Source organism: Xyrauchen texanus, chromosome 22, assembly GCF_025860055.1.
Source record: "Xyrauchen texanus isolate HMW12.3.18 chromosome 22, RBS_HiC_50CHRs, whole genome shotgun sequence".
NCBI lineage: Eukaryota > Metazoa > Chordata > Actinopteri > Cypriniformes > Catostomidae > Xyrauchen > Xyrauchen texanus.
In genome coordinates this window covers 19,872,323-19,896,679 of record NC_068297.1, presented here as the reverse complement: position 1 = coordinate 19,896,679, position 24,357 = coordinate 19,872,323, and the positions used below count along the sequence as shown (strand labels likewise).

General features: G+C 40.1%; 3 protein-coding genes across 11 annotated transcripts in view; 1 reads left to right on the top strand and 2 right to left on the bottom strand.

Annotated features, from left to right (window-relative positions):
• LOC127662167 (striatin-3-like) overlaps positions 1–1,971 on the bottom strand; it is a 41,263-nt gene extending 39,292 nt beyond the window's left edge. For both annotated transcript variants that reach the window (XM_052153230.1, XM_052153231.1), the window contains exon 1: positions 1,715–1,971. In XM_052153230.1, the coding sequence (XP_052009190.1) occupies positions 1,715–1,966 (252 nt within the window). In that variant the 5' untranslated portion in view covers positions 1,967–1,971. The remainder of the gene's footprint in view (positions 1–1,714) is intronic.
• On the top strand, positions 1,130–8,585 carry LOC127662169 (AP-4 complex subunit sigma-1-like). 2 transcript variants are annotated; one of them, XM_052153235.1, is made up of 6 exons: positions 1,130–1,277; positions 5,628–5,789; positions 6,090–6,176; positions 6,323–6,391; positions 8,130–8,141; positions 8,295–8,585. In XM_052153235.1, the coding sequence occupies exons 2-6, from the start codon at positions 5,652–5,654 to the stop codon at positions 8,421–8,423; spliced, it is 435 nt and encodes a 144-aa protein (XP_052009195.1). In that variant the 5' UTR covers positions 1,130–1,277; positions 5,628–5,651; the 3' UTR covers positions 8,424–8,585. The 2 variants fall into 2 exon arrangements, with proteins under 2 accessions (XP_052009195.1, XP_052009196.1); XM_052153236.1 differs by lacking the exon at positions 1,130–1,277 and adding an exon at positions 2,154–2,290.
• Positions 8,586–8,687: 102 nt separating this feature from the next.
• The window catches only part of LOC127662166 (E3 ubiquitin-protein ligase HECTD1-like), a 40,211-nt gene continuing 24,541 nt past the window's right edge, over positions 8,688–24,357 (bottom strand). The window contains exons 25-42 of one of the 7 annotated variants that reach the window (XM_052153222.1): positions 22,429–23,256; positions 21,123–21,344; positions 20,691–20,869; positions 20,218–20,386; positions 19,848–20,070; positions 19,709–19,763; positions 19,213–19,395; positions 18,644–18,857; positions 18,449–18,531; positions 18,189–18,316; positions 17,021–17,222; positions 12,630–12,767; positions 11,928–12,535; positions 11,728–11,806; positions 10,768–10,861; positions 10,226–10,376; positions 9,789–9,933; positions 8,688–9,689 (exon numbers count right to left, since the gene is read on the bottom strand). In XM_052153222.1, the coding sequence (XP_052009182.1) occupies positions 9,552–9,689; positions 9,789–9,933; positions 10,226–10,376; positions 10,768–10,861; positions 11,728–11,806; positions 11,928–12,535; positions 12,630–12,767; positions 17,021–17,222; positions 18,189–18,316; positions 18,449–18,531; positions 18,644–18,857; positions 19,213–19,395; positions 19,709–19,763; positions 19,848–20,070; positions 20,218–20,386; positions 20,691–20,869; positions 21,123–21,344; positions 22,429–23,256 (3,839 nt within the window). In that variant the 3' untranslated portion in view covers positions 8,688–9,551. The remainder of the gene's footprint in view (positions 9,690–9,788; positions 9,934–10,225; positions 10,377–10,767; positions 10,862–11,727; positions 11,807–11,927; positions 12,536–12,629; positions 12,768–17,020; positions 17,223–18,188; positions 18,317–18,448; positions 18,532–18,643; positions 18,858–19,212; positions 19,396–19,708; positions 19,764–19,847; positions 20,071–20,217; positions 20,387–20,690; positions 20,870–21,122; positions 21,345–22,428; positions 23,257–24,357) is intronic. The other 6 variants (XM_052153223.1, XM_052153224.1, XM_052153226.1 and 3 more) reach the window with 6 other exon arrangements.

The window sequence follows — 24,357 nt, the reverse complement described above, 5'->3', positions numbered from 1 at the left end:
CTTATAATTTTATAAAATCACTTTTTCACTTTAAAATCATTAATCCTTCTATTTAAAGTTGTTTCTTATTTGTGCTGTAAAGTTATTTACATAGTCTTATTTACAGACGTTTTAGGGTGTAAGGGTTTAGAGTGTTACGTCGTCAAAGCAACAAAGTTAGAAACATTTTATATAAATTTACACCGAAAAAGCAAGTCAAGTCGAAAAGTGATTTAATCACACTCAAATCATGTTAAAAGAAATAACTAAAAAATTGTAATTCTCTCATCATTTACTCGCCCTCATTCCATCCCAGATATTTACGACTTTCTTCCTTCAGCAGAATTTGATTTGGATGTACCTACAGAGCTGAGATATTCTTCTAAAATCTTTGTTTGTGTTCTGCAGAAGTAAATCACACATCTGTGATGGCATGATGGTGAGAATAAGATGAGAATTTTCATTTTTGAGTGAACCATTCCTTTAACACACTATGTTGTTTATGTCTTGTGGCTATAGGCTAATTTTGAAACATTATCTTAACTCACTTGGCCCCATTCACTTTCATTGTAAATGCCTCACTCTTACCTCAATTTTTGTTTAGTTTTTTTGTTTTTAAAAGAAAAGTAGGGACAGGTCATTTAGGGTAGCCAACATTATGCCACAAATGCCTTCCTTTCTTTTGACGCTTTATTAAAATGTTTGCTTTCATTTGCTTCACCTCTGCCAGGATGAAAAGGGTTTTGTAATAAGAGATTGTCATCCAGACACTGTCCCTGTAGCTAGATTGAGTTGAAGGAAAACAGTGAAAGACCACATCAAATTCTCGTAAGCCAGGGTCTACCTGCACAACATTGATCACTTGATTTGGCAACAGAGGACGAATGATTCATTAAAAACATGATGGAAACCCAATGGAGCAAAATACAGAGCAAACAACTAACAACAGTATCGGCTAAAACAGCTAAAACTGTCTTCGGATAGCCCTCAAAGCTAATGAGAGCACAGGGTAATTTGCTGCTTATGTATTTAGACCATCACTTTAGTGAATTTTGCACTTTGCCACATACAGTCCAAAAATACTGTTCATTACAGATAATGTGTGAAAGTGATTGTGCTAGTAGGATGGACTGATTAAAGAAGGGACCCGTCCGGACGCCATATTGACCAAAGCAAAATGGCAGAACAAGAGAATAGTTGACAAAGTCTGCTGGTTTTCATTGACAGATGATTTCTCACGGCCCGATAAACCTGCCACAACAGCGCATCAACGAAAAAATCTGCTCCTGTGTTCATGGGTAAGATAATCTGAATCGATCGTTCCCGGTGTCACTGAATACCATTAGTAAAGCGATGTCATGTTAGCTTAGCTTAGCCCAATACAGAAAGCGAAAACAACCCATCTACAATGTGAGCGATCGACGCGACGCGTCACATTAGAGCGGGACAGCTTCTTTGATTGTAACAGGAACGCTCTAGTTGTTCTAAATCGCTCGCTGGAGTGTAGACAGCGTCGTTTAATTTAATGGAAGCGCTCTAGTTATCGCGTCGCTAGCAGTATAGATATGGCGGACAGGAAGCTCGGAACGTCTTTAGTTTATTGCTCAATAACTCCAGAATACATTTCGAAAGCACTCTTTAATGACAGTTGCTGATCGGGTGGCAAATAAGTTCCCCCACATCGCGTTTCAGACTAGTTAAACCCCGGTGTGACAGCAGATCTGCGGGTTTGTACCTGGAGCTCGGCCCTCTCCACTTCCCAATGCGCCCTCTCCATCTCAAAACGGGCCCACTCGTGCTGAATGTAGTGTAAAATCCCCGGGATGGTGTATTGTTGGGGCCTGGGCATCTCGTCCTGCTGTTGCTGGACCATCGGGGCTCCACCAGCGCTGGCGATTTGGGGATTAATGCTGTTGTTACCCTGCTGCGGTGCGGGCTGCTGTCGCTGGGCGGCCATTCCTACTCCTCCGCCGGGCTGTTCATCCATATTTAAAAATAGGAAAGTCCTGCTAGAAGTCACCGATTGTTTCCCCACAGCCCGCCCTTATTCGCCGTTCGTGTCGCGATCCGATGTCGCCCTGCCCCCCGCCCCACGAAATCGGCTGGCACTTGAGCGGGCTGGTACGCTGTCTTGGATATTGTGTCAGCGCACGGATTTGCCGGCCGCCATTATAGTCCGATCCCTGGATATGAGTCTCCTGACTGCAGCGGTGAGCGAGTGACTGAGGACTGCCGCGCGCTGCATGATGGGACGCGTTCACCCATCCCTGCCTCTGTCTCAATCATCCGAATACAGATCGGCGGACACAGGGTATGCGTGTGTGTGTGTGTGTGGCAATAATCATTTCTAAACTTGAAAATATAATAATGTGTCGTTGAAAACGTTCACGAAACGTCTAGAAAATATCCAGGTTATATTTTACTCTGACCTGTCCAGGGTGTCCCCCGCCTTTCGCCCAATGTTAGCTGGGATAGGCTCCAGCCCCCCGTGACCCTGTACACAGGATAAGCGGTTGACGATGGATGGATGGATGGATGGATATTTTACTCTAAACAATATGGAATAATTTGTAGAAAATGACTTTTTATGTTCATTTAATAATTTTTGTTGTTGTTTCTTCTTCGTGACCGTTACGCACATTTGATGCCCAATTCTCAATATCGCAATGCCATAAAAAACAATCCCACGGTCATTATGATATTCGTGTTACCACAATATGATTTAATTTGTTGTATTTATACAGTACTCCAGTGGGCTACTACTTTTCATTTGAGCTTATTTAAATAAAATAATAATAACTTAATAAAAAACATTGTTCAGCATCTTTTTTTTTCTTTTTTTTTTTTTTACTGTTATTTAATCAAAAAGAGTGCGTTACGGCAATGAGAATTTTGATCTTTAGGGTGGGCAAGTGTTTGTCTCTTTATCGGACTGGGAGGGGGGTGTCAGAAGTTTCTGGAAGGGCACAAATCTATTGGGGGTTAATGCCCCCTCAGCCCACCCTTAGCCCCGGCCATGTTAAATGTCGGGAAAATAATGCCACAATGCAAAACATTATATCATAAAAAAAAAGGGTCCTTAATACAGGTAAGAATATCTATCAATAAATCAATCAATCAATCAAGCATTGATAAAACCTTATGCACCTTTTCTTGGTTTAATGGTAGCTTTTGACAGATCTGGACCAAACTCCAGGCATGAGCTGTCAGTCGACAGCGCCTGCATGTCACCCACCCGTTTAAATGAGGCCAAAGCCAATAGGAGTGTGGTCTTTAAGAAAAGAACCCGTAGCTCAACAGATTAAAATGGCTAGAACAGGGAGTTTGTGAGTTTCTTTAGCACCAGATTCAAGTCCCAAGTAGGCACCTTAGCAGAACGAGGGGGCTTCATGAGCATGCAATTCAAGCGTCACAGATCTAGAATGGACCGAACCCCACTGTGTGAGTCGCAGTCTGGTACAGTACATTTTTTGTTAAGTGTCAACTCTTTTTTTTTTTCTCTTTTGTGAGAACAATCTTTGTTTGAGTAATACACACATAAGCAACATTTTGAACAATGTCCCCTTCCCAATGAACAGTATTGGGGAAGTGGGGAGAAACACTCTTTGCCTTGAATTGAACCATCTTTGGCTCTTGCTCTGGGCTCCTCTTCATGGGGCTGGGCATGTCAGGAATGTTTCAGCTGCCCGGTTGGCGTTTTTTTTTGTGCTGAGTCGGCAGGTGCTTACTCTTGGGCCATGGTTTGCATGGCTTCACAGACGGCTCAGTAGGAGTTTTTGGCTGCACTGGGAAGTGAGAAATTGATTATTTGCCGAGCACTGAATGGAATTAGATCAGGATCGTACCGGGAAAGGGGAAGTGCTACTTTTCTTTGGCAGAAAGTGATTCATCGCTTGAGACTGCTTTTGTGCCGCGATGAAGCATTCTAAAAAGCCTTTCAGGGCATTGCCAAAGAGACCGTCTTACTCTGCGTCACACATCTCCGTGAGAATTAGCCAAAAATGCCAGTCCAGAATCACCAGGCTGCTCATTGCTGATGGACTGAGCGGTAGCTTTCGTGACTCTCAGTGCAGAGCTCTTTAAACAGCTCTGGATCGGGGCTTTGCTCATCTGTTTGTCTAAGGAGCTTAGCTTGAAAAACCTGGAGTAATTAAATGATGTGGAGTGCTAAACCGGCTTGGTCCACTGCTGTTACCTCTTCCAGCCAGTGCAGATGTCATTTGACACGGCTTTGAGGGGTGGGGGGGGGATTTCCATTCCATGCCAGTATTATGGCAAAGGTGAGCTGCGACTGCCTCTTCCACCGGAAGAAACTAGTATTCTTTTTATTAAGGACGGCAGCACCTCTGACTGAATGTGTGAAGAGTAAGGGGCATGAAATAGTGCACTCCTCCGGACAGTGGCCGTTTCAAAAGCCATTCATCCAGGCAAGACTTTTATGGCTCTTCTGGAGGGGATCACTCAAGACTGAGCTCTTCAACTGCTCTCGTGAGGATGCAAAGAAGCTCCTTGTCCGTGGCGTATTCATGTTCTTCACCCTCACTGGGGGAAGGGGTGGCAACATCCTCCGTGGACCACTTGGCTGAAGCTGTGAGTGACAGCATCATCCCATTGTCAGAGCCACCAAACTTAATGAGGCTGTGCACTCCAATAGAGGGCCAGAGCTTGCGCTGGCACGAGATCGTCTAATTCTTCCAGCTCAACCTCACTGCCCCGTTGTGCCTCCTCATGTGGTCCATTCAGACTTAACACAGAGGAGGTGGGTGGGAGGGCACAAGACGCTGGATCTTCCCTCAGAACGAGGTTGATCTTACAACGTATTGTCTGGAGATTCATGTCCTCGAAGTGAGGGCAGTCTGTCTCCAGGAGCGCTGATTGTGTATGGGTGCAGCCAGGCAGTGAACACAGCTTTCATGCTCATCAGGCAGCAGGATGTGCCGTTCGCATAGGGAACAGTTGTAGAACAACATCTTTAAAAAGATGCATATCACGCAAGCGGCTCTTTTATTAATATTGTGTGTGTGTGTGTGTGTATATATATATATATATATATAAGGATACAGGTACTCCAGCCAAAGCGCTGTGGGAAGCAGGTAGGAGATTCACTGAAGTGGTGAATCTGATGAATGTAGACGTGACCGTGGAGATTTATACTAAAAAAGGACATAAATATTGATTTGTTTCTCAATCACACCTATCATATCACTTCAGAAGATATGGATTTAAACACTGTAGTCATATTGATTACTTTTATGCTGACTTTGACTGAGTTTTGGAGTTTCAAAGTTCTGGCTACCATTAACTTGTATTGTATGGACGTGCAGAGCTCAGATATTCTTCCAAAGAGAGAAAGTCATACACATCTGAGATGACATTAGAGTAAATTATGAGAATTTTCATTTTTGGGTGAAATATTTATTTCAATAACTATAAAACTGCTTATTGTTACCCTCTAGGTTTACGAATGATGAACCCTCTCCCTTTCCAGTTCCTACCTTAATTTAATACCTATATATTTTCAGTATAGTTTAGTGTTTGTTTTTCTTTTCTCCATTTCTATAGTTGCTTGTTTTCTTTAACATTTATATTTATTAATTCAAAATAAATTGTTAAAATTAATAATAATAATAATTCTAATCACATTCCAGTGGTTGCCACTCTTCTGATTTACTATGATCAAGTACCTGCTGATGGTCAACAAACAGGGGCAGACTCGCCTGTCTAAGTATTATGAGTCTGTGAACATTCAGAAGAGGGCAGCTCTTGAAGCTGACGTGGTTAGGGGATGTCTCTCTCGGAGGAAGGAAGAGGTCAGTTTTGTTTCCCATTCATTTTCTGTTTAATGGTTAACCACATCGCTTTGTATCTAAATCTAAAATAAGATAAAAAACAGACATGCAAATACGATTGATCCCTTTAATGCTAAACAATAGCAATTTCAAACATAGTACATTGTACAATTAAAAGCATATAATATATTTTTCATTGTATGAGTACATTTTTATACATTTCTTCTTAAAATCTCAAAAATTTTAAACTTGTCCTTTCAGAATCTGTAAAATCTTGCTGTGATATACAACTCTAAATCTTTCTTGCATCTCCTTCCTCAGTGTTCGTTTGTAGAGTATAAGGACTACAAACTGGTGTATCGACAATATGCAGCTCTGTTTATTGTTGTTGGCATAACTGATAATGAGGTTAGTTATTCGTGCTATAAATTCACAATTACTGACATAATCAGACATCAGAATTAATTATGGGATTATTAAAGACTGCAAATTAAAATATTTGGTTTAAAAGGCTACAATTTATCAAATTCTCTCCACCCTTCCTTATTTCACAGAATGAACTCTCAATTTATGAGCTTGTGCACAACTTTGTCGAAGTGTTAGACAAGTATTTCAGTCGTGTGGTAAGTACTAACTTTCCTTAATGCATATATATATATATATATATATATGTATATATATATATACATATATATATATATTATGTATATGTATATATATACAGTTGAAGAAAGAAGTTTACATACACTTAGGTTGCAGTCATTGAAACAAATATTTCAACCACTCCACAGTTTTCATATCTGCAAACTATAGTTTTGGCATGTTGTATTGCATCTACTCTGTACATGACACAATTAATTTTTCCAAAAATTGTTTACAGACAGATTGTTTCACTTTTAATTGACTATATCACAATTCCAGTAGGTCAGAAGTTAACTGTGCCTTTAAGCAGCTTGACAATTATGTCAAGCCATTAGGCAAATAGCCAATTAGCTTCTGATAGGTCAATTGGAGGTGTACCTGTGGATGTATTTGAAGGCCTACCATCAAACCTACTGCCTCTTTGCTTGACATCATGGGAAAATCTAAATAAATCAGCAAAGACCTTCACAATTCTGGTTCATCCTTGGGAGCAATTTCCAAATGCCTGAAGGTACCACATTCATCTGTACAAACAATAGCACGCAAATATAAACACCATAGGACCATTCAGCCATCATACCGCTCAGGAAGGCGACGCATTCTGTCTCTTAGAGATGACCATAGTTTGGTGCAAAAGTGAAAATCAATCCCAGAACAACAGCAAAGGACCTTGTGAAGATGCCAGAGGAAACAGGTAGACAAGTATCTATATCCACAGTAAAACGAGTCCTATATCAACATAACCTGAAAGGGTGCTCATCAATGAAGAAGCCACTGCTCCAAAACCACCTTAAAAAAGCCAGACTACAGTTTGTAAGTGCAAATGGGGACAAAGATTTTACTTTTTGCTGAAAAAGTGGTCTTATGAAACAAAAACATAACTGTTTGGTCATAATAACCATCATTATGTTTGGAGGAAAAAGGGTGAGGCTTGCAAACTGAAGAACAGCATCCCAACCATGAAGCAGGAGGGTGGCAGCATCATGTTGTGAGAGTTCTTTGCTGCAGGAGGGACTGGTGCACTTCACAAAATAGATGGCATCACGAGGAAGGAAAATTATGTGGATATATTGAAGCAACATCTCAAGACATCAGCCAGGAAGTTAAAGCTTGGTCGCAAATGGGTCTTCCAAATGGACAATGACCCCAAGAATACAACCAATGTTGTGGCAAAATGGCATTGGAGTGGCCATCACAAAGACCTAAACTCAGTCCGATAGAAAATTTGTGGGCAGAACTGAAAAAAAATGTGCGAGCAAGGAGGCCTACAAACATGACTCAGTTATACCAGTTCTATCTGGAGGAAAGAGACAAAATTCCATCAACTTATTGTGAGAAGCTGGTGGAAGTCTACCCAAAACGTCTGATCCAATTTAAAGGCAACAATACCAAATACTAACAAAGTGTATATAAACTTCTGACCCACTGGGGAATGTGATGAAATTAAAGTTAAAATAAAAAATTCTCTCTACTATTATTCCGATTTTTCACATTCTTAAAATATAGCGACGCTAACTGACCTACGACAGGGAATGTCTTCTATGATTAAATTTCAGGAATTGTGTAAAATTTAGTTTAAATGTATTTGGCTAATGTATTTCAGATTTCAACTGTGTGTGTGTGTGTGTGTGTATATGTATATATATATATATATAAAAATCAGATATTAACATTTTAAATTCCCTGATTATTAACTGAGCTGCCCTCTTTTCTTGACAGAGTGAACTGGATGTATCCTTTATCAGTCAGATATAGTGGAAAGAATAATTGGCCAAACTTGGCTACTTTTTTTGCTCTCAATGAGATTTTATCAGTTATTTAACGAATTGTAGCATTAGTGACCATTGTGTTCTTTTAGTGTTTCATTCCTTAATTCAAAATCAGATCATGTTCAATTTGGATAAAGTGCACATTATTTTAGATGAAATGATCCTAAATGGACACATTGTGGAGACCAACAAGAACCGAATTCTGGCACCATTACTGGCCCTGGACAAGATGACTGAAAGCTAACAACATGCAATGATATTTCATTAATAAAACTAAAATGGTACCTGTTAATCTTAAGCGGCTTCTTCCATTCATCCAAAAACAAATTTGATTGCATAAATGGAGACAAAGTTCCTCTAAAGAATTTTCTAATGCATGAAAATGCCATGGTGTAAAAAGGCAACTGGCCACAAATTATATTTAATATCTTTTAACCACATTTTCAGGACTTAAGTAAATTTGAATAACAGAAATAAAATGCCAGACAGAAGAGTAGACATAACAGGGTTTGTACTTTGCAAACATTTTAATGATTATTTTTGGAGCATACACATTTGAAAATATCTGCTTACTTCAAACTGCAACTTGAGTTAAATAAATGTTTATAATATACAAAGAAAATACAAGGGAGAGCACAGCTTGCTTTTTTGCTTTGTTTTTAAATGTGCCTTGCACACCGAACCAGTGTTTTTGTATCTATAGCTTTATTGTAAAATTACACAAATGCACTCAGGGATTTTGATCCTTTAGCAGGGCAATGAACAGTTGAAAACATACTTACAATGTAACGGAAGCAAAAAAAGAAAAACAGAAAAAATAAGCATGTGCATGATTGTATGCTGACAGATCAAGTAAAACAAATGAAAAGAAAAAATCCTAATATTTCAACAATGCAGGCACTAGTAAAACATAAAACCTGTTAAGGAAATGCCCAAACACACTATAGTTAGCTCTAAAGAAGAGGGTGTGCTTGTGCCTCCCCCTGTGCAGGGAGACCAGGGTCTGAGGATGCTTGAGATGGGTTGAAAAAGATGATCTATGCCAAAATTTACACTGAACCTGGTGTATGACAGTAAACACAGTTGAATGAGGAGAGACTACCCTGGCTGCCAGCGGCTCAAGCCCTTAAGCAGTAGAGTGACCTGGGAAAGGCCTTTTGGAGCAGTCAATGTAGGAGGACAAGGCCCTAATCTGTTTCATTAGCTAGTGGAGCTGTGATGAGAATTTTTTTTAAACTGTTTATTTAGGTACATGTGGGGTGCATTGGGTATGGAGGGGGAGGGATTTAATCAGAGCACAGCTTTATTTTCTGCAACAAAACAACAGGCTTCACCAGTATGGGAATTGGTCAAAGATGAAGGGAGAGCATGCTCAGTTGAGGTGGAAGCCCTTCTCCATAGTGGCTGCGAGGAGGCGTTCTCTCATGATCTCTTCCGATGAATACTCTGGCAACTTCAAATAGTGCACACACGTGTTAACTGAAGGATAGCTGGCATCTGTTGCATCAACCTAGAGGAGAAAAAGAAATGGACAATGAGAGTTGTTTTACAAGTCATAAAACAATGGTTTTGTAAAACATGTTTAAAAAAAACAGCTTGCATTGCATACCTTACGGACTATTGTTAGACGAGGGTATAGATTGGCTAATCCACCAGGGGGCAGGGTTGAGCAGCCTGTGGTGAATTGGAGAAAGGCTTTCCTCTCATCAGATGACATTCCACACAGTACTCGCACAAAGCGCAAGAAACCAGCACTGCAATAAAAGGAAATGATCAGTATGGATAAGTGAGTTTGAGGGAATTTCCTGGAGATTTAACAAGTGTGGACATTGCATCAAATAAAAACATAGGTTTGAGTGTATAAATGTTGAGAACAGTATGAGCATTTTCGCTGTTAGCTAAACTACATCTCTAACCATATCCCATTACTGAACAAGGGATCTACCATTACCTTGGGGGCCTAATACCAAAGACCAAATTGAAAACTCAGTCTTTGCTATTTTACATAGCCATACAAATATTTATACAATGGGTCTTTAAAACTACCTGTCTCTGGTGTAGCCCAGTTTAGGTTCTGTGTAGTTAACGATGTCTTCAGCAGTCCAGGATGGCATTTGGTTACCACACAGGATCATTTGCACTTCTTTGTGACTAAAAGAGCTGAGCTTCTCCATGGGAAACACCCTGTTGAAGCCCTCTGAAAACAAGAGATACTTTTCAATTGGTGTATGCTCTTACTGGTTGCCATTAAAGGGATAGTTTAAAAATGAAAAATCTTTCATAATTTACTCACCCTCATGCCATTCCATTTTGGGTTAACTATTGCAAGGTTTTACATTGATTTATGCATAATCTGTATGGTGCTCATTAAGTGCATTCATTTATCTCTATATGTACTGAATAGATTTGTTTAAAAAAAAATAATAAAATCAGTTTATGTTAGAAGAGCATGAACCAGTTTAATAAAATAGACTTGGTTACATGTACTTAAACTCTCTGGAATATGCTGATTGTAGCACAATCAGACTCAAATGCAGAAGGAAAGACATGAGTATGACAGTATTTAGAGTCTGCCGATCCAGTTTTACCTCTAAAGGCCTCCATTTGCTTCTGGATTCCTATGTGCATGCAGAAGTCAAACATGAGCTCTACATACTCCTCTGCATTGTCCATGGTGACGATCTGATGAGAGAAATGATTTATTAGCAGTTTAACTATAGTGGGTCCAGTTATTTTATTCAGTAACAATTCAGTGACTATTTAAGTAGGTTACAAATACTACCACTAGGTAGACATGTTGTTCAAGATGACACGTAGTATAGAGGGCGATACAGCAACCCCAGAAAATGGTACAAATAATCCAGTCACAAATTTAAATATATCAAGCCCAAAATAATTTTTGAATGGAATGTGCTAGATTACAGAATAAAATCGTTTTTTTGTTTGCATCTTGCCTAAAGGTTGGGTATACTACGTTTTCCGTTGTACGTTTACGGATCACATTTGTGCCCGGTCGATCAAGTTGGCTTTCAAAATATATGGCCGCACAGATGACAACTGTCTGCGTTTTGAGAAAATTTGGCCTGCACACGGACTGTCCTCGCAGACTGCCGATGACCAAATGTACAAATAGTGTGCATGTTCCGATCAGCAACCAAAGTATACTTTGGCCTGAGTAAATGCCGTTGAAAATGCCGTTGAATACTGATGAAGGTAGCGTTAAAGCAGTAGCGTTAAAGCAGTCTCTGCTCTTGCTCTCCTGTTGTTTTCCATCCCTAACAAATCCAAACACATTTTGTACACGTGAAGCTTTGCACAACAAAACAGGATGGGAAAAAAGAAAAGAAAACATTTCACAGTCATCCATTTAAAGAAAATATATGTATTGTTTTTTGAAGGTTGGTTCAGCTGTTTACATTATGTTCAGGCGTCAATGTTTTAACAGCATCATACACTTTATCAGAATGGGTGTAGTTCCACAAGGAAATTATTTAGTTCAGGTACTAGTTCCACAATTGTGTGGGAAATAATGCCTAATAGTGGCCTACCTCATCCTCTCCATTGGGTTTCAGGTCCACCGTTGAAAAGCCATGTACTTTGGACGATGGACAGAACTGAAAATTCAATCTAATAACACAAATAAAATGCAAAATATTAAATATGACAGACTGTAAGCAAATAGCACGCATTAAATTGACCCATCTCTCTCGAATTTCTTTAAATGATACACAAAGTGATAATATCTCACCCTAAGTCTTCTACGCAAAGTGGTGGTCCAGAGCCCATAGGGTTCTTCAGCATAAGATCCTGTAACCGTGTGTTCTTCTCATCCTCCGACAGGCTTTTATTGCCCAAGATCTGCCTCCTCTTCACAGACAGTGCCTTCAGCTCCTTTAGAAACTGTGCTCTGTGGGGGTTCACCAGTTCAAAGTCCTCCCATGTCAAAATACCATGATACCAAGCTGGTGGCTTGGGCTTAGGTGGGTCAAGGATGAACTCAGACTTTGAGTCTTCATCAAAACTACCCACCGAGTATGTGTCCTGACCCTCCTCAGTGGAGGCTTCTGACTGTATTTCAGAGAAGTGACAGTCCGACTCTATGTGGGTTTGGTAAAGGAGCTTACTCATGTTGCTTTTGATGTCACCCATACAGAGCAGTTTGAAGAAAGGTTGTGAGATGGGTAGGTCTACAAGCCGGTTGTCCTGGATGCATTTGGCCAGAAAGATGCCAAGGAAGAGGAAAAGCTTGGTAATACGCTCAAGTTCATCACTGTCCTGAGGAAAGGGTGCAGGGAAAAGGCCACAGGAACGCTGCACATAATAGCCTGGTGGTTTTAAGCCACCGCCCAGATCCACCTGCAAACAAAACCAGTCAAGTAAAAATATTTTTTAATAAAATCTGTGCCATTGCCTTAAGGTCAAGCACGTAATTGTGTGGCAAAGCACTTACTTGACGTGATTCATCATCTGGGAAGTCATCGTCACAGAGCCAGATACCGAGTGAGGTCCTCTGGAACTCTGCAGCCACGAGCGCGTAGAATTCCAGAGTGGGACCAAGACCAGTGCCCTCTTCGCCCTGGAACTCCACCTGTTCAAGACAATCATCATTATCAGTCATCTGCGGCTCATCAAATTCAGTAATCATTATAAACCTAGTGTGAGAAACATTATTTTAAACTCAAGGAAGTGTTGTTATACACAAGGTGCAGCAACCAATGTAACTGGGGACATTTTAAAGCACTTCTACTTTCGTCACCTAACTTTTAGGAAAATAATCAGAAACTATGTACAAAAGGTCAGATGGTCATTGAAAATGTCAAAGGAGTTTCCATGATCAATGTCACAAATTTGCTTACAGGGTTGCTGCAGAGTTTTTAAAATCAAATGTAAGACTATTTAAAGACCTGAACAAATAAAATGAATACCGTATCCCCATACCAAAACAATCTCAAAATAAATCACAGACTCTTAAACAGGCAGGGGCACACATTCAATATGGCCTTAATATTGCTTATCAGTAAAAACAGCATAGGCTAAAAAAAAAGTTACAAATACTCTAGACATTTTTTTCAACATACGTATATATATACAGTGAGGAAAATAAGTATTTGAACACCCTGCTATTTTGCATGTTCTCCCACTTGGAAATCATGGAGGGGTCTGAAATTGTCATCGTAGGTTCATGTCCACTGTGAGAGACATAATCTAAAAAAAAAAATCCAGAAACCACAATGTATGATTTTTTAACTATTTATTTGTATGATACAGCTGCAAATAAGTATTTGAACACCTGTCTATCAGCTAGAATTCTGACCCTCAAAGACCTGTTAGTCTGCCTTTAAAATGTCCACCTCCACTCCATTTATTATCCTAAATTAGATGCACCTGTTTGAGGTCGTTAGCTGCATAAAGACACCTGTCCACCCCATACAATCAGTAAGAATCCAACTACTAACATGGCCAAGACCAAAGAGCTGTCCAAAAACACTAGAGACAAAATTGTACACCTCCACAAGGCTGGAAAGGGCTACGGGAAATTGCCAAGCAGCTTGGTGAAAAAAGGTCCACTGTTGGAGCAATCATTAGAAAATGGAAGAAGCTAAACATGACTGTCAATCTCCCTCGGACTGGGGCTCCATGCAAGATCTCACATCGGGGTCTCAATGATCCTAAGAAAGGTGAGAAATCAGCCCAGAACTACACGGGAGGAGCTGGTCAATGACCTGAAAAGAGCTGGGACCACCGTTTCCAAGGTTACTGTTGGTAATACACTAAGACGTCATGGTTTGAAATCATGCATGGCACGGAAGTTTCCCTGCTTAAACCAGCACATGTCAAGGCCCGTCTTAAGTTTGCCAATGACCATTTGGATGATCCAGAGGAGTCATGGGAGAAAGTCATGTGGTCAGATGAGACCAAAATAGAACTTTTTGGTCATAATTCCACTAACCGTGTTTGGAGGAAGAAGAATGATGAGTACCATCCCAAGAACACCATCCCTACTGTGAAGCATGGGGGTGGTAGCATCATGCTTTGGGGGTGTTTTTCTGCACATGGGACAGGGCTGACTGCACTGTATTAAGGAGAGGGTGACCGGGGCCATGTATTGCGAGATTTTGGGGAACAACCTCCTTCCCTCAGTTAGAGCATTGAAGATGGGTCGAGGCTGGGTCTTCCAACATGACAATGACCAAGCACACAGCCAGGATAACCAAGGAGTGGCTCTGTAAGAAGCATACCAAGGTTCTGGCGTGGCCTAGCCAGTCTCCAGACATAAACCCAATAGAGAATCTTTGGAGGGAGCTCAAACTCCGTGTTTCTCAGCTGACAGCCCAGAAACCTGACTGATCTAGAGAAGATCTGTGTGGAGGAGTGGGCCAAAATCCCTCCTGCAGTGTGTGCAAACCTGGTGAAAAACTACAGGAAACGTTTGACCTCTGTAATTGCAAACAAAGGCTACTGTACCAAATATTAACATTGATTTTCTCAGGTGTTCAAATACTTATTTGCAGCTGTATCATACAAATAAATAGTTAAAAAATCATACATTGTGATTTCTGGATTTTTTTTTTAGATTATGTCTCTCACAGTGGACATGCACCTACGATGACAATTTCAGACCCCTCCATGATTTCTAAGTGGGAGAACTTGCAAAATAGCAGGGTGTTCAAATACTTATTTTCCTCACTGTATATATATCACATTAAAATTGGTTTACGTACCATTATATAAATAAATACAAATTAGTGGTAGACCGATATTGGATTGTGCTAATTCGACGATGAGTTGAAAGAAAGCCAGTTAGTCAGCCAATAGTTTTTTAAAAATTGGTAGCCTATATTAAATGTTCTTAGTCTTTCCTTCCTGTGATGGTAGGGCCGGACAGATGCTACAAGATTTCAAATGTTATAAAATTCCAGTTGCACATTAGAGGGCGGTGGGGGTTAATTCATAGCGTGGAACTTTTAACGGTAAAGGCACTTTAAAGCTGCACTGCGCAACTTTGTGCTCTCTAGCGACTTCTGTGTTTGAAACTTAAAATTGCAAGCAATTTGCAGAATACATTGCATCAGTCGTGTTTCGGCACTGCTCATCTGGCAGATGAATCTCCAAATCTCACCTGGACATCTACGGTGTGTGATCATGACTAGAGCCGGAATCATAACGTGCTATTTTCATGTTGATATGTTATTTGATTATTTGATACAGAAATATTACTTGCTTTGATGAAGATAAACAACACTCTTATTTATATATTTGAATTAATTTTACATTTAAATAATTTTGACACTACACTCAAAGCACTTTTAAATAGAGAACAGGGGACTGTCCTCAGCCACCATCAGTAAATCTTAATATGATTATTGAAGTGTTTTATCTACTATTAATATTTGGATTGTACTATTTTCAATTTAAGAGGTTCAACTAGTGATATGGTTAATACGAGTTCAATAGAAGACTTTTTATACTATATTGTTCAGTTGCTACAATAGCATATAGCATAAAAACAAAACGAGGATTCAATAATGATGGGGATAAAATATACTTTATTAAACGTAAAAATAATATGTTTAAATATGCAATATAACAATTACAAGTCAATCATATTAAGCATGTCACAGTAACTTCACCGGACAACATGGATACATCGTGATCGGTTAACACACGAGTAATGTTCGATTCATAAAAGCATGACAAGAAATATAAGCTTGAAAAATCCTACCAGAAAACATATCCAAGCATTATAGCAGGAAAATAACTTCGCCAAATGGATAACAGATAATTGTCCATCTAGACCGCAACGATTCTGTCATGAATTGTGTGCGATTCTGAATTGAACAGCGTAGTTAGTTTCTCCACCCGGAACATGACAGGGGAAACTGCTTTCCTGTTTATGCAGACATGATGTAATGATGCAAGGATGAACGTCATAAGCCAGCGATTTAGTGTCAAATCGAACATGACAGCTCAAAATACAAATCATTTTTATAGGCTTACCGTAGTGAATCGGGGTAAGGACATTTGTTTTGAACACTGATTGTTTATATTCTCAAACAATAATGGCAATTTGTTAATGTTTAACCAAACAATATTATATAGTGCTGCTTTAACTTTGAAATACACCGGGGACTCTTATTTAGAAATGTTTGCACTTCACTGCTTCCAACTGGCTCATTCAAAAAGATAAGGGTTATAAAGTGTGCACCCCTACAATAACCTACAAAATAAAATATATATTTTTTTCAAGTAAACAGTCATATTTCATCAACACTATATCATCCACAGTTGATCTTTAGTGATAACTTGTCATATTTCCGATATGGCTTAATGATTGTGAACTGCTCTGCAACAGTCGAAAACACTCACAAGCCCCCACGTGCTTGAAGAAAATACAACAGTGCCATGTTTCACTCTGAAGGACACAGTGCATGCATTTAATAAAATTGTATTCTTTATAAGTTTGATAATCACATTAGGTCATATTATGATTCCTGTTTTTCCACCCCAAAATTTAAGACCACTTTTAATAAAAAATTAAGACTTTTGATGTATTAAGATATTTAAGACTTATGATTTCAAATTTTGGAAAACTGAATTTAAAACATTAAGACATTTTAAGGATCCGTGGGAACCCTGGCTTATTCGATTAGTGGCCTGGAAATCTTAAAAAAAACAAAAAAAAACCAAACATATTTCTGTTAATTTATTTAAGTTTATATCGGATTTTGAACAAAAGATTTTCAATGTGGACTTTTGAACCCCACTGTACGTCCATAAAATATTTGCCTTTATAAACGTTTTATCAAAGACTGCTTATGAGTTTCATGTCTTGGTCTTTACCTCCAGTACAGACTTTCTGTCAGCATGTATCTGCATCACACTCTCAGCCCACTCCATCATGCTCTCTCCCCGAGGCACCTTGACACGCTCGTGCTTGAGTCTGCCTACTCGGAACTCCCCAGGATCATCACGACGCACTGTGGTGGAAGGCCGGGAACGCTCCATTGTGGCTTCTCTTCGGTTCTGGAGCCAGACTATAGCCCTGGAGAGAAAAACAAAGGCACACAATCAAATCACAGTTCCAATTATTTTGCAGATCCATGTGCGCAGCGTGACCATATCTATCAGTGGGCATGCTTCATGTTAAACAAACCAGGCTTAAATGTGGATTAATTTGACGGTTATTTGCGCACGCTGGTTTAGCGCCAGATTCACTAAAAAGGAATTCTGCAGATCAGGCAATGGCGCAAACGCACCCACAAACTCGTGGCTGATTCTTTGCAATTCTGATTTTATAGACCAGTTCCGAGCGGTTTATTACAGCAAAGGAGGCAGAAGTCCACCATGATCTGACTGACACACTGCCGGGAGAGCATCACAGTGATCCAGACACCTGAATCATCTCTTTAACAGGCTGAGGTGCTCTTTACTACACCGTACATCTGTACGTCTCCGTCATTTGATACATTTTTGTTGATGTGATCAAAAGAAAAGTTACGAAAATTAAGCAGAGCTTATTATTAAACAGATGCGACATCAGGGTCACAAAAACTGACACAGATTAGAAAAAAAAAATTATCTGCAACCACATAACATGTCACGTGACAATCACTTGCGGTAATACAAACAATCTGTTTTAACACATAAAAATGAAGCATGCCAAAGAATATTATGCAAGCCAAAAGACGTGTCCCCCATTTTAAATGGAAAGTTTATAATAAATCAACAACATGGATGTGAAATTGAGTATATGGTAAGGTTAATATAAGACTGTTTTGTCAAGTTTTCATTTAAAAAGCATTTGTTTAACTGACAAGGTTTTCCAAAAATAGGCTTTACAATATGGTTATTTATCATATTAACCGATTTTTTATGGTTTTCCATAAAGAAAAAAAAAAACACCATCACGAAATATATATTGTTACCATGACATAAATTACTCATATCGTGATATAAGATTTTGCTCATATCGCCCACCCCTAATTATATGAATACTGTGGCGACAGACCTGGAGGCTCCAAATGCAGTGCATGTAAAGTAAAGCTGCCGGGTCTCAAAGGGGATGAGGAAAGGACACTTGCTGGTTAACTGCTCACACCAGTCCGGAAGAGCCCCGCTAGCCAGGGCCAGAGGCTCCTAAAGGAAAGGAAAAACAAAAAACAATCCACAAATCATGCAATTAATAAATCGAGCCACCATTGAGCTGAAGCCTTGCATGGGAAAATCTTTCTTTTCAAATGTAAAAAGACAAAACTTGTCAAATGTTACCTCGATCTGTTGATGGATTTTAGTTGTAATTTTTTTGCTGGTGAATTCCTCAGGAGATGCATTGAACTGTAGCTCTTCCACATCTACATACATGGGAAATAAAGTCATAAATGCATAGTAATAAAAAAAATATCTGGTTTAAGCTAAAATGGCTGGTTAATGTTAAAGAATATGGTTGGGAACATGATCTCTTACCTTCCTGCAGTGTGCGGCCAGATGAGGGTTCTCCTCCAATTGTGAAGAGGATGCGCAGGAGCTGCAGTACGTCTTCCATGCTGCAGGCGCTCTGGCCCGAGCCCGCTTTTGCCTGTGCCTGCTCCCGTGCAGCACTCAGGATATCGCAGCTCTGTGTGGCAGACAGCGTTCCTGAACTCAAGCCCGATGACCTGCAGCCACGCTCACAGAAGTCCTGTAAATGACATGTGCATGCTGTTACACACACTACCCCAACCTTTTCTCCACATCCCTTCATATCACTATTACAACAGACCTATACAACGCAATTACTGCATTCTAAAAAATAAATCAAATCCTTTATGAACGAAGACGACAACAAAAACTTATAATCAAACCAAACAGATAAAGTCCACAATGACAGCTAAAAACTTTCATGGTATAACATTTACACCCAATAGATAATCACATTTACAAAAGGACAACAACAACCAGTGACAGTCAAGCAAGAAGAACACACTTGAAAAACAGAAGGAAAAATAAATATGGTACGTATAGATAGATTATGCACATCCGATAGCATTCTATACCTTGTATGCAGCTATGAGCTGCGAACAATTTCTGTTTTTCCTAATACTTTTATTAGAGCCGGTTAATTTCCAGTGGCGCAGGAAAGTGGAGTCTGCATTCTTCTGCATGTAGGTTATCAAGTCATTCTTTGGTAATTCATCTGTGCCAAGGTACTGTTCCACATGCTCTACAGACCAGCAACCCTACAACAGGAAGAACCAAATGTTGGTCTTTCCTGATTGTAAAGTCTCACGCAATACACATGCATTACAGTAGGTTTAACCACTAAGAGGCCCGTGCAGTTAACAAAAGATACCACTTGGGGACATTTCAAAGTCTCCTTGCTTTAAGGTTAATGATGATTGACAGACAGTTTACTGAGGAGGAGTATTTACACATTGGGGACAGCCACAGAAAAATCACAGCCAAGATTTTTATGAGCCGAAGAGAGCGAATGAAAGGAAGATAGGTAAAGAGAGTGTGAGGAGAGGAGGGAGGGTAAAAACAAGTCATTACCATCTTTCCGCTCTCGCTTTCTTTGTCAGAGTCCTTCAATTCTCTGTACATTATCCTATTAAAAAGAAATTTTTTAGGAACAGAAAAAAAAGCCTACACACTGAAAAAGTTTTGGAAAAATAAACCTTATGTAACTTACGTATATGTAGGCTCCCAGATGCGTCTAAGCTTGTCAGGTTTAATAGCACCATTGCATGAGAGCTGGAGAAGCTTTTGAACATAATAGAAGATAGTGGACTTGTAATTGGTGAGAGGTAGTTCTACTTCTCGTGTTGTTCCCAGCCCTGCTACTTTTAGGATGAGAGCCAGACGGGGAGAAGGCGTGCACTCCACCTCCTCCTTTACCTCAGAGCAAGGTGTACCTAGGAGGGTTAAAAATAATATGTTAAATACACAAATTCTGAAACATAAACATGCTATAAGTTAGAAACAATTGTGATTTCACCCAGCAGCTAAGTGAGTAATGTGAACTTATCCAATCTTTAGAGTAAATAAAAGAGAGCAGACACCTGGAGGTGTACCTGGTGGAGGGATCTCCAGGTCAGTAGTTTGCTGGACGTTGGTCCGGCCTGGCCTGGGGTCAAATGCAGGTACAAGAGCAGAAAACTGTCGCTTCAGCACAAAGTCGTCGTCCCAGGTCCTACGCCGACCCCCTTTGGTTTCATACTCCTCTTCCTCCTGCAAGGCCGCCATTGAAAAAGCAAAGTGGTAAAATTGTCTTAAACATACCACTCAACTGCATGTGCACACAAAATACATTCATTTAATCTAAATAAAGACATGCTACACATAGGAACCATGCTGGTAAATACAAAAAAAGGAACACCAAGTTCAGTTCCTAACCAATGAATACACCAATGTTGACCAAACTAAAAAAAAAACAAATACAATACAAAAAAACTTCAGTTAACCATAGAGATAAATAGAAAATAAATAAAAAGGAGCTGCACTGTACTATTATTGAAACTACAACAGGTTTTACCCTATGAATATGAACGTGGTAACCAAGGTTGACCCTGGACCGTACCAGAACTTCCTCATACTCCTGTTCTTCCTGATTGTCATCCTCATTCTCATCATCATCGTCGTCCGGCTCTGGCAAGTCTTCCTCATCATCTAACTCCGCAAGCAGTGTGTTGGCCCGACAACTGTCCAGGAAGTCTAAGAGAAAAACAAGAAAAAAAGGGAAAAGATTGAGCCATTATATTGCAAAAATACACAAATGAATTCAGGGAATAGAACGCAGGAAGTTTGGTAAAAAGCAACATCAAATTAAGAATAAAAATAAAATTCACTGAAATAAAAGTACATTTAGTGCTGACAATGGCACAAACTACAAAAAAAGGATGGAAGTGTGTTTACTATCAGTGTGTAGCATCAAGTGTGTAATTGAATAAAAGGTTACATGGCCTACCGTAGAGGGAAAACTCAGCCTCCTGACCTGTATCACTCTCGCTAGATGTTGAGGTCAGGCTGGTCGTCAGTGTGTTACTGAGCAACTGGCCGACGGACAAACCTGTTGTTGCCGTGGCTACATTATTGCTGCTGGTTACTATGGAGGTGGACATTGTAACAGTTGAGGTGGTACCAGTGGTTGTAAGGTTAGGAAAGCTCTGCGCACCCATGAGTGGAGAAGCTACAAAACAAAACCAAAAACTGAGATTAGTTTCCAAAAAGAACAAAAGAAACAGGAAACTGAAAGCTTGCTCTACACACTAAACATGCTTAAAATAATTGCAATATGCAAAATCATGGCAAAAATTAAATTTCGTAAATATCCACAAAACTATATAAACTATATAAATATTCAAGAACATGACAATTCAGTAATCATGGAATAAACCATGGAATAAACCAATGACTGCCAATATGCAATTTGGAGTAAAAACAATAAGATGTACTGCAACATCTAGTGAAGCTCGCAACTTTAAAGGGATCGTACACATAAAAATAAAAAATTCTAGCACCATTTAATCTGACAATCCACTGTTGTCGTTTCAAAGCCACAAGACTTCCTTTTTTCTATGGAACACAAAAGGAAATGTTACGCAGAATGTTAGCCTCTTTTCAGTTTCATTGTGTGTAAATAAAGATGCAAAGAAGGTAAAAGGTGACCAAGGCTGTCTTTGTGCCTAAAGGCAAGGTCACAGCAAAATTTAATGGGTGAAATACAATCATCTGAATGGGAATCCATGCAATCGTGAATTGTGCATGATGGACTTCCACTGACTTCACATTTGGCGAGTTACTTTTTAAACATCACTTTCCCATTGTAACGTGCAGCATTAAAAAGAGGCTGCTTGGCAGTTTTGTTGTTGCTGGTTTCACACATGCTCAACAGCCACACACGCCTTCATCGCACACAGAATTTCCCCTCACAAAGGTAAATGTGACTGTGCCTTTTCTCTTTTTGTGTTCCAAGGAAGAAAGTCAGTCATATCCTCACGTTGTTGAATAATTACAGAATTTTCATATTTGGGTGAACTATCCCCTTAAAAAGGAATTTGCGCAGAAATGCACTGCAAAGAAAGGCAAAAGAGGAAAGAATACTATGGCTGATCTAGAGTCCATACATTCTAAGTGCAGTTCTTAGGTATTTTAAAATATTTTTCCAGAGCGCTTGCACTTGCTGCAAGAACTAACATAACGAGCCTTCTTTTATCTAAACGCAGCTACACAGGAATTGTCTTTTAGTGGAGCGGGAGGCTGCAGATACTCACTGGCAGTGCTCATGACGTTGCGTCCCAGCGTGTTAGTGTTGTTATCACTGCTGCTTCGGCTCAGGTTCATGTTGTTGGTGGCATTGGTGCGAGACATGTTAGGAGCTCTGCGAACGAATGACTCCATCAGGCTGGCCTCACGGGATGACAAGTTGGGCACGCTGGCGCTGGAGCTCATGGGTGCTCCAGCTGCCAACAGAGAGCTGACGGACAGCCGTGCACTGGTGGCAGAGCACAAGGGCCTCTGGGACACAGCATCCTTACTAGATGACTCCGATACGGAGCTGACATCAGGTGAGCTGACGCTAACAATTCCCATAGAGATGGCTGCTGACTCAGCTGACTGCCTATCAGGTGCTGGTGTTTTACGATCCTCACTTCCCATGTCCGCTGTTAGTGTGCTGGTACTGGAGGCGGAGCCACCTTCTGCTGAGGAAAGCACAACAATTGGTTCTTGGCCCTCAGCCCCCAGGGGCCCTCCAACGATGCCTACTCCCTGCTCCAACAGGCTCTCGACCCTGCGGTCCACTCGGGTGGAACTGAGACTGATATCACTGCTGCTGGCCACGCTACACACCGAACTGCTACTGCCCTTGCGGCTGAAGGAACTGGCCCCTGCTGTGGAGGACGAGCCACCCTTGTCTGGACAGTTATTTTTCACCAGGCTGCTCCAGGACTGCGGTGTGCCTGCAACAGTGGATGAAACAGGTTTGGGTGACGGCGCTGACTCAGGGTCGTACCCTGGCGCAAGCTTGAGGTCAAACTTCCCCTCTGCACCCATACGATACGAGTTTGAGCCACCGGCTTCCCAGGTGACATCAATCCAGCCTGAAAAGTGGGGGAGGGAGGGGGGATATGAACGGGTGAGACCCAGCAAGAGAGCAGAGAGAGAGACAGCAGCAAGTCAAAAGACAACAGCTTTGCTCGACACTGGACCAGAAACAGTGTAATAAAACCAGACCATTTTATGTAGTCAAATTCAGTTTTATGTCTCTGCTCTTTGCAGACTACATTAACTTAGAACCAAACCGCTATATTTCATATTAAACTTCTAACGATCCTCTCATCAATCTGGTCCAGGTGAAGCAGTGAGGTAGAAACATGAAGCACAGAAAATGACAAATTAAAAAAAAGCAGTAGAATTTAGCAAAATGCCAAGCTACAAAGCCACTTAAGAAAAAGAACAGAAGAATAATTTGTCAGTGTAAAATACACTTGCAATGGAGTTCATTCGGAGCTTGCAAATTGTGACATCAACATGCTTGACTGATGGAAACAGGTTAAAAAAGGGTGCTTTACACACTGAAACATGGTTGCCCAAAGAATTCAATAGCAGAGTCGACGTTTCAGTACGAGAGTAGGACATAGAAAATGTTACCTGTTAGGTTGGGGGGGGGGATATAGGTTGCACTTCAAAATAGCAAACATGAAAACACAAAAGTATGGAATGACAGTTGCAGAAAACTAATATAACATGTATCATAGAACTTCAGTGTAAAATAGATTGCTTTTGATATTCATTTTACAGGGTTCCCACACTTTTCAACCAATGAATTTCCATGACTTGAAAGGTGATTAACATGCACCAAACATTTAGCCTTTGAAAAATGGCACCGAAATCAAAATCGAAATTTGTAAAAAAACAAAACCACATTGTTTGACAAATGTTTAACTGAATATATTTAAACTTAAAATTTAATCCATATGCATACGAACAGATTGAGTGAATTGTAAAATGGGCTGGGATTAGCAGCACATCGTTGACCGTAATTGGTCAGGCAGGGCTCAACACTAAGGATTGGTCCGACTGGGCCAGTAGAAACAATGGTTTAGATATTTACTTGCCCTTCAAAAAATTTCAATGGCCCCAACACAAAAAATCTAAATATCTGTTTTACCATCATGGCTTTAAAAAAATGTGTCCGAAGA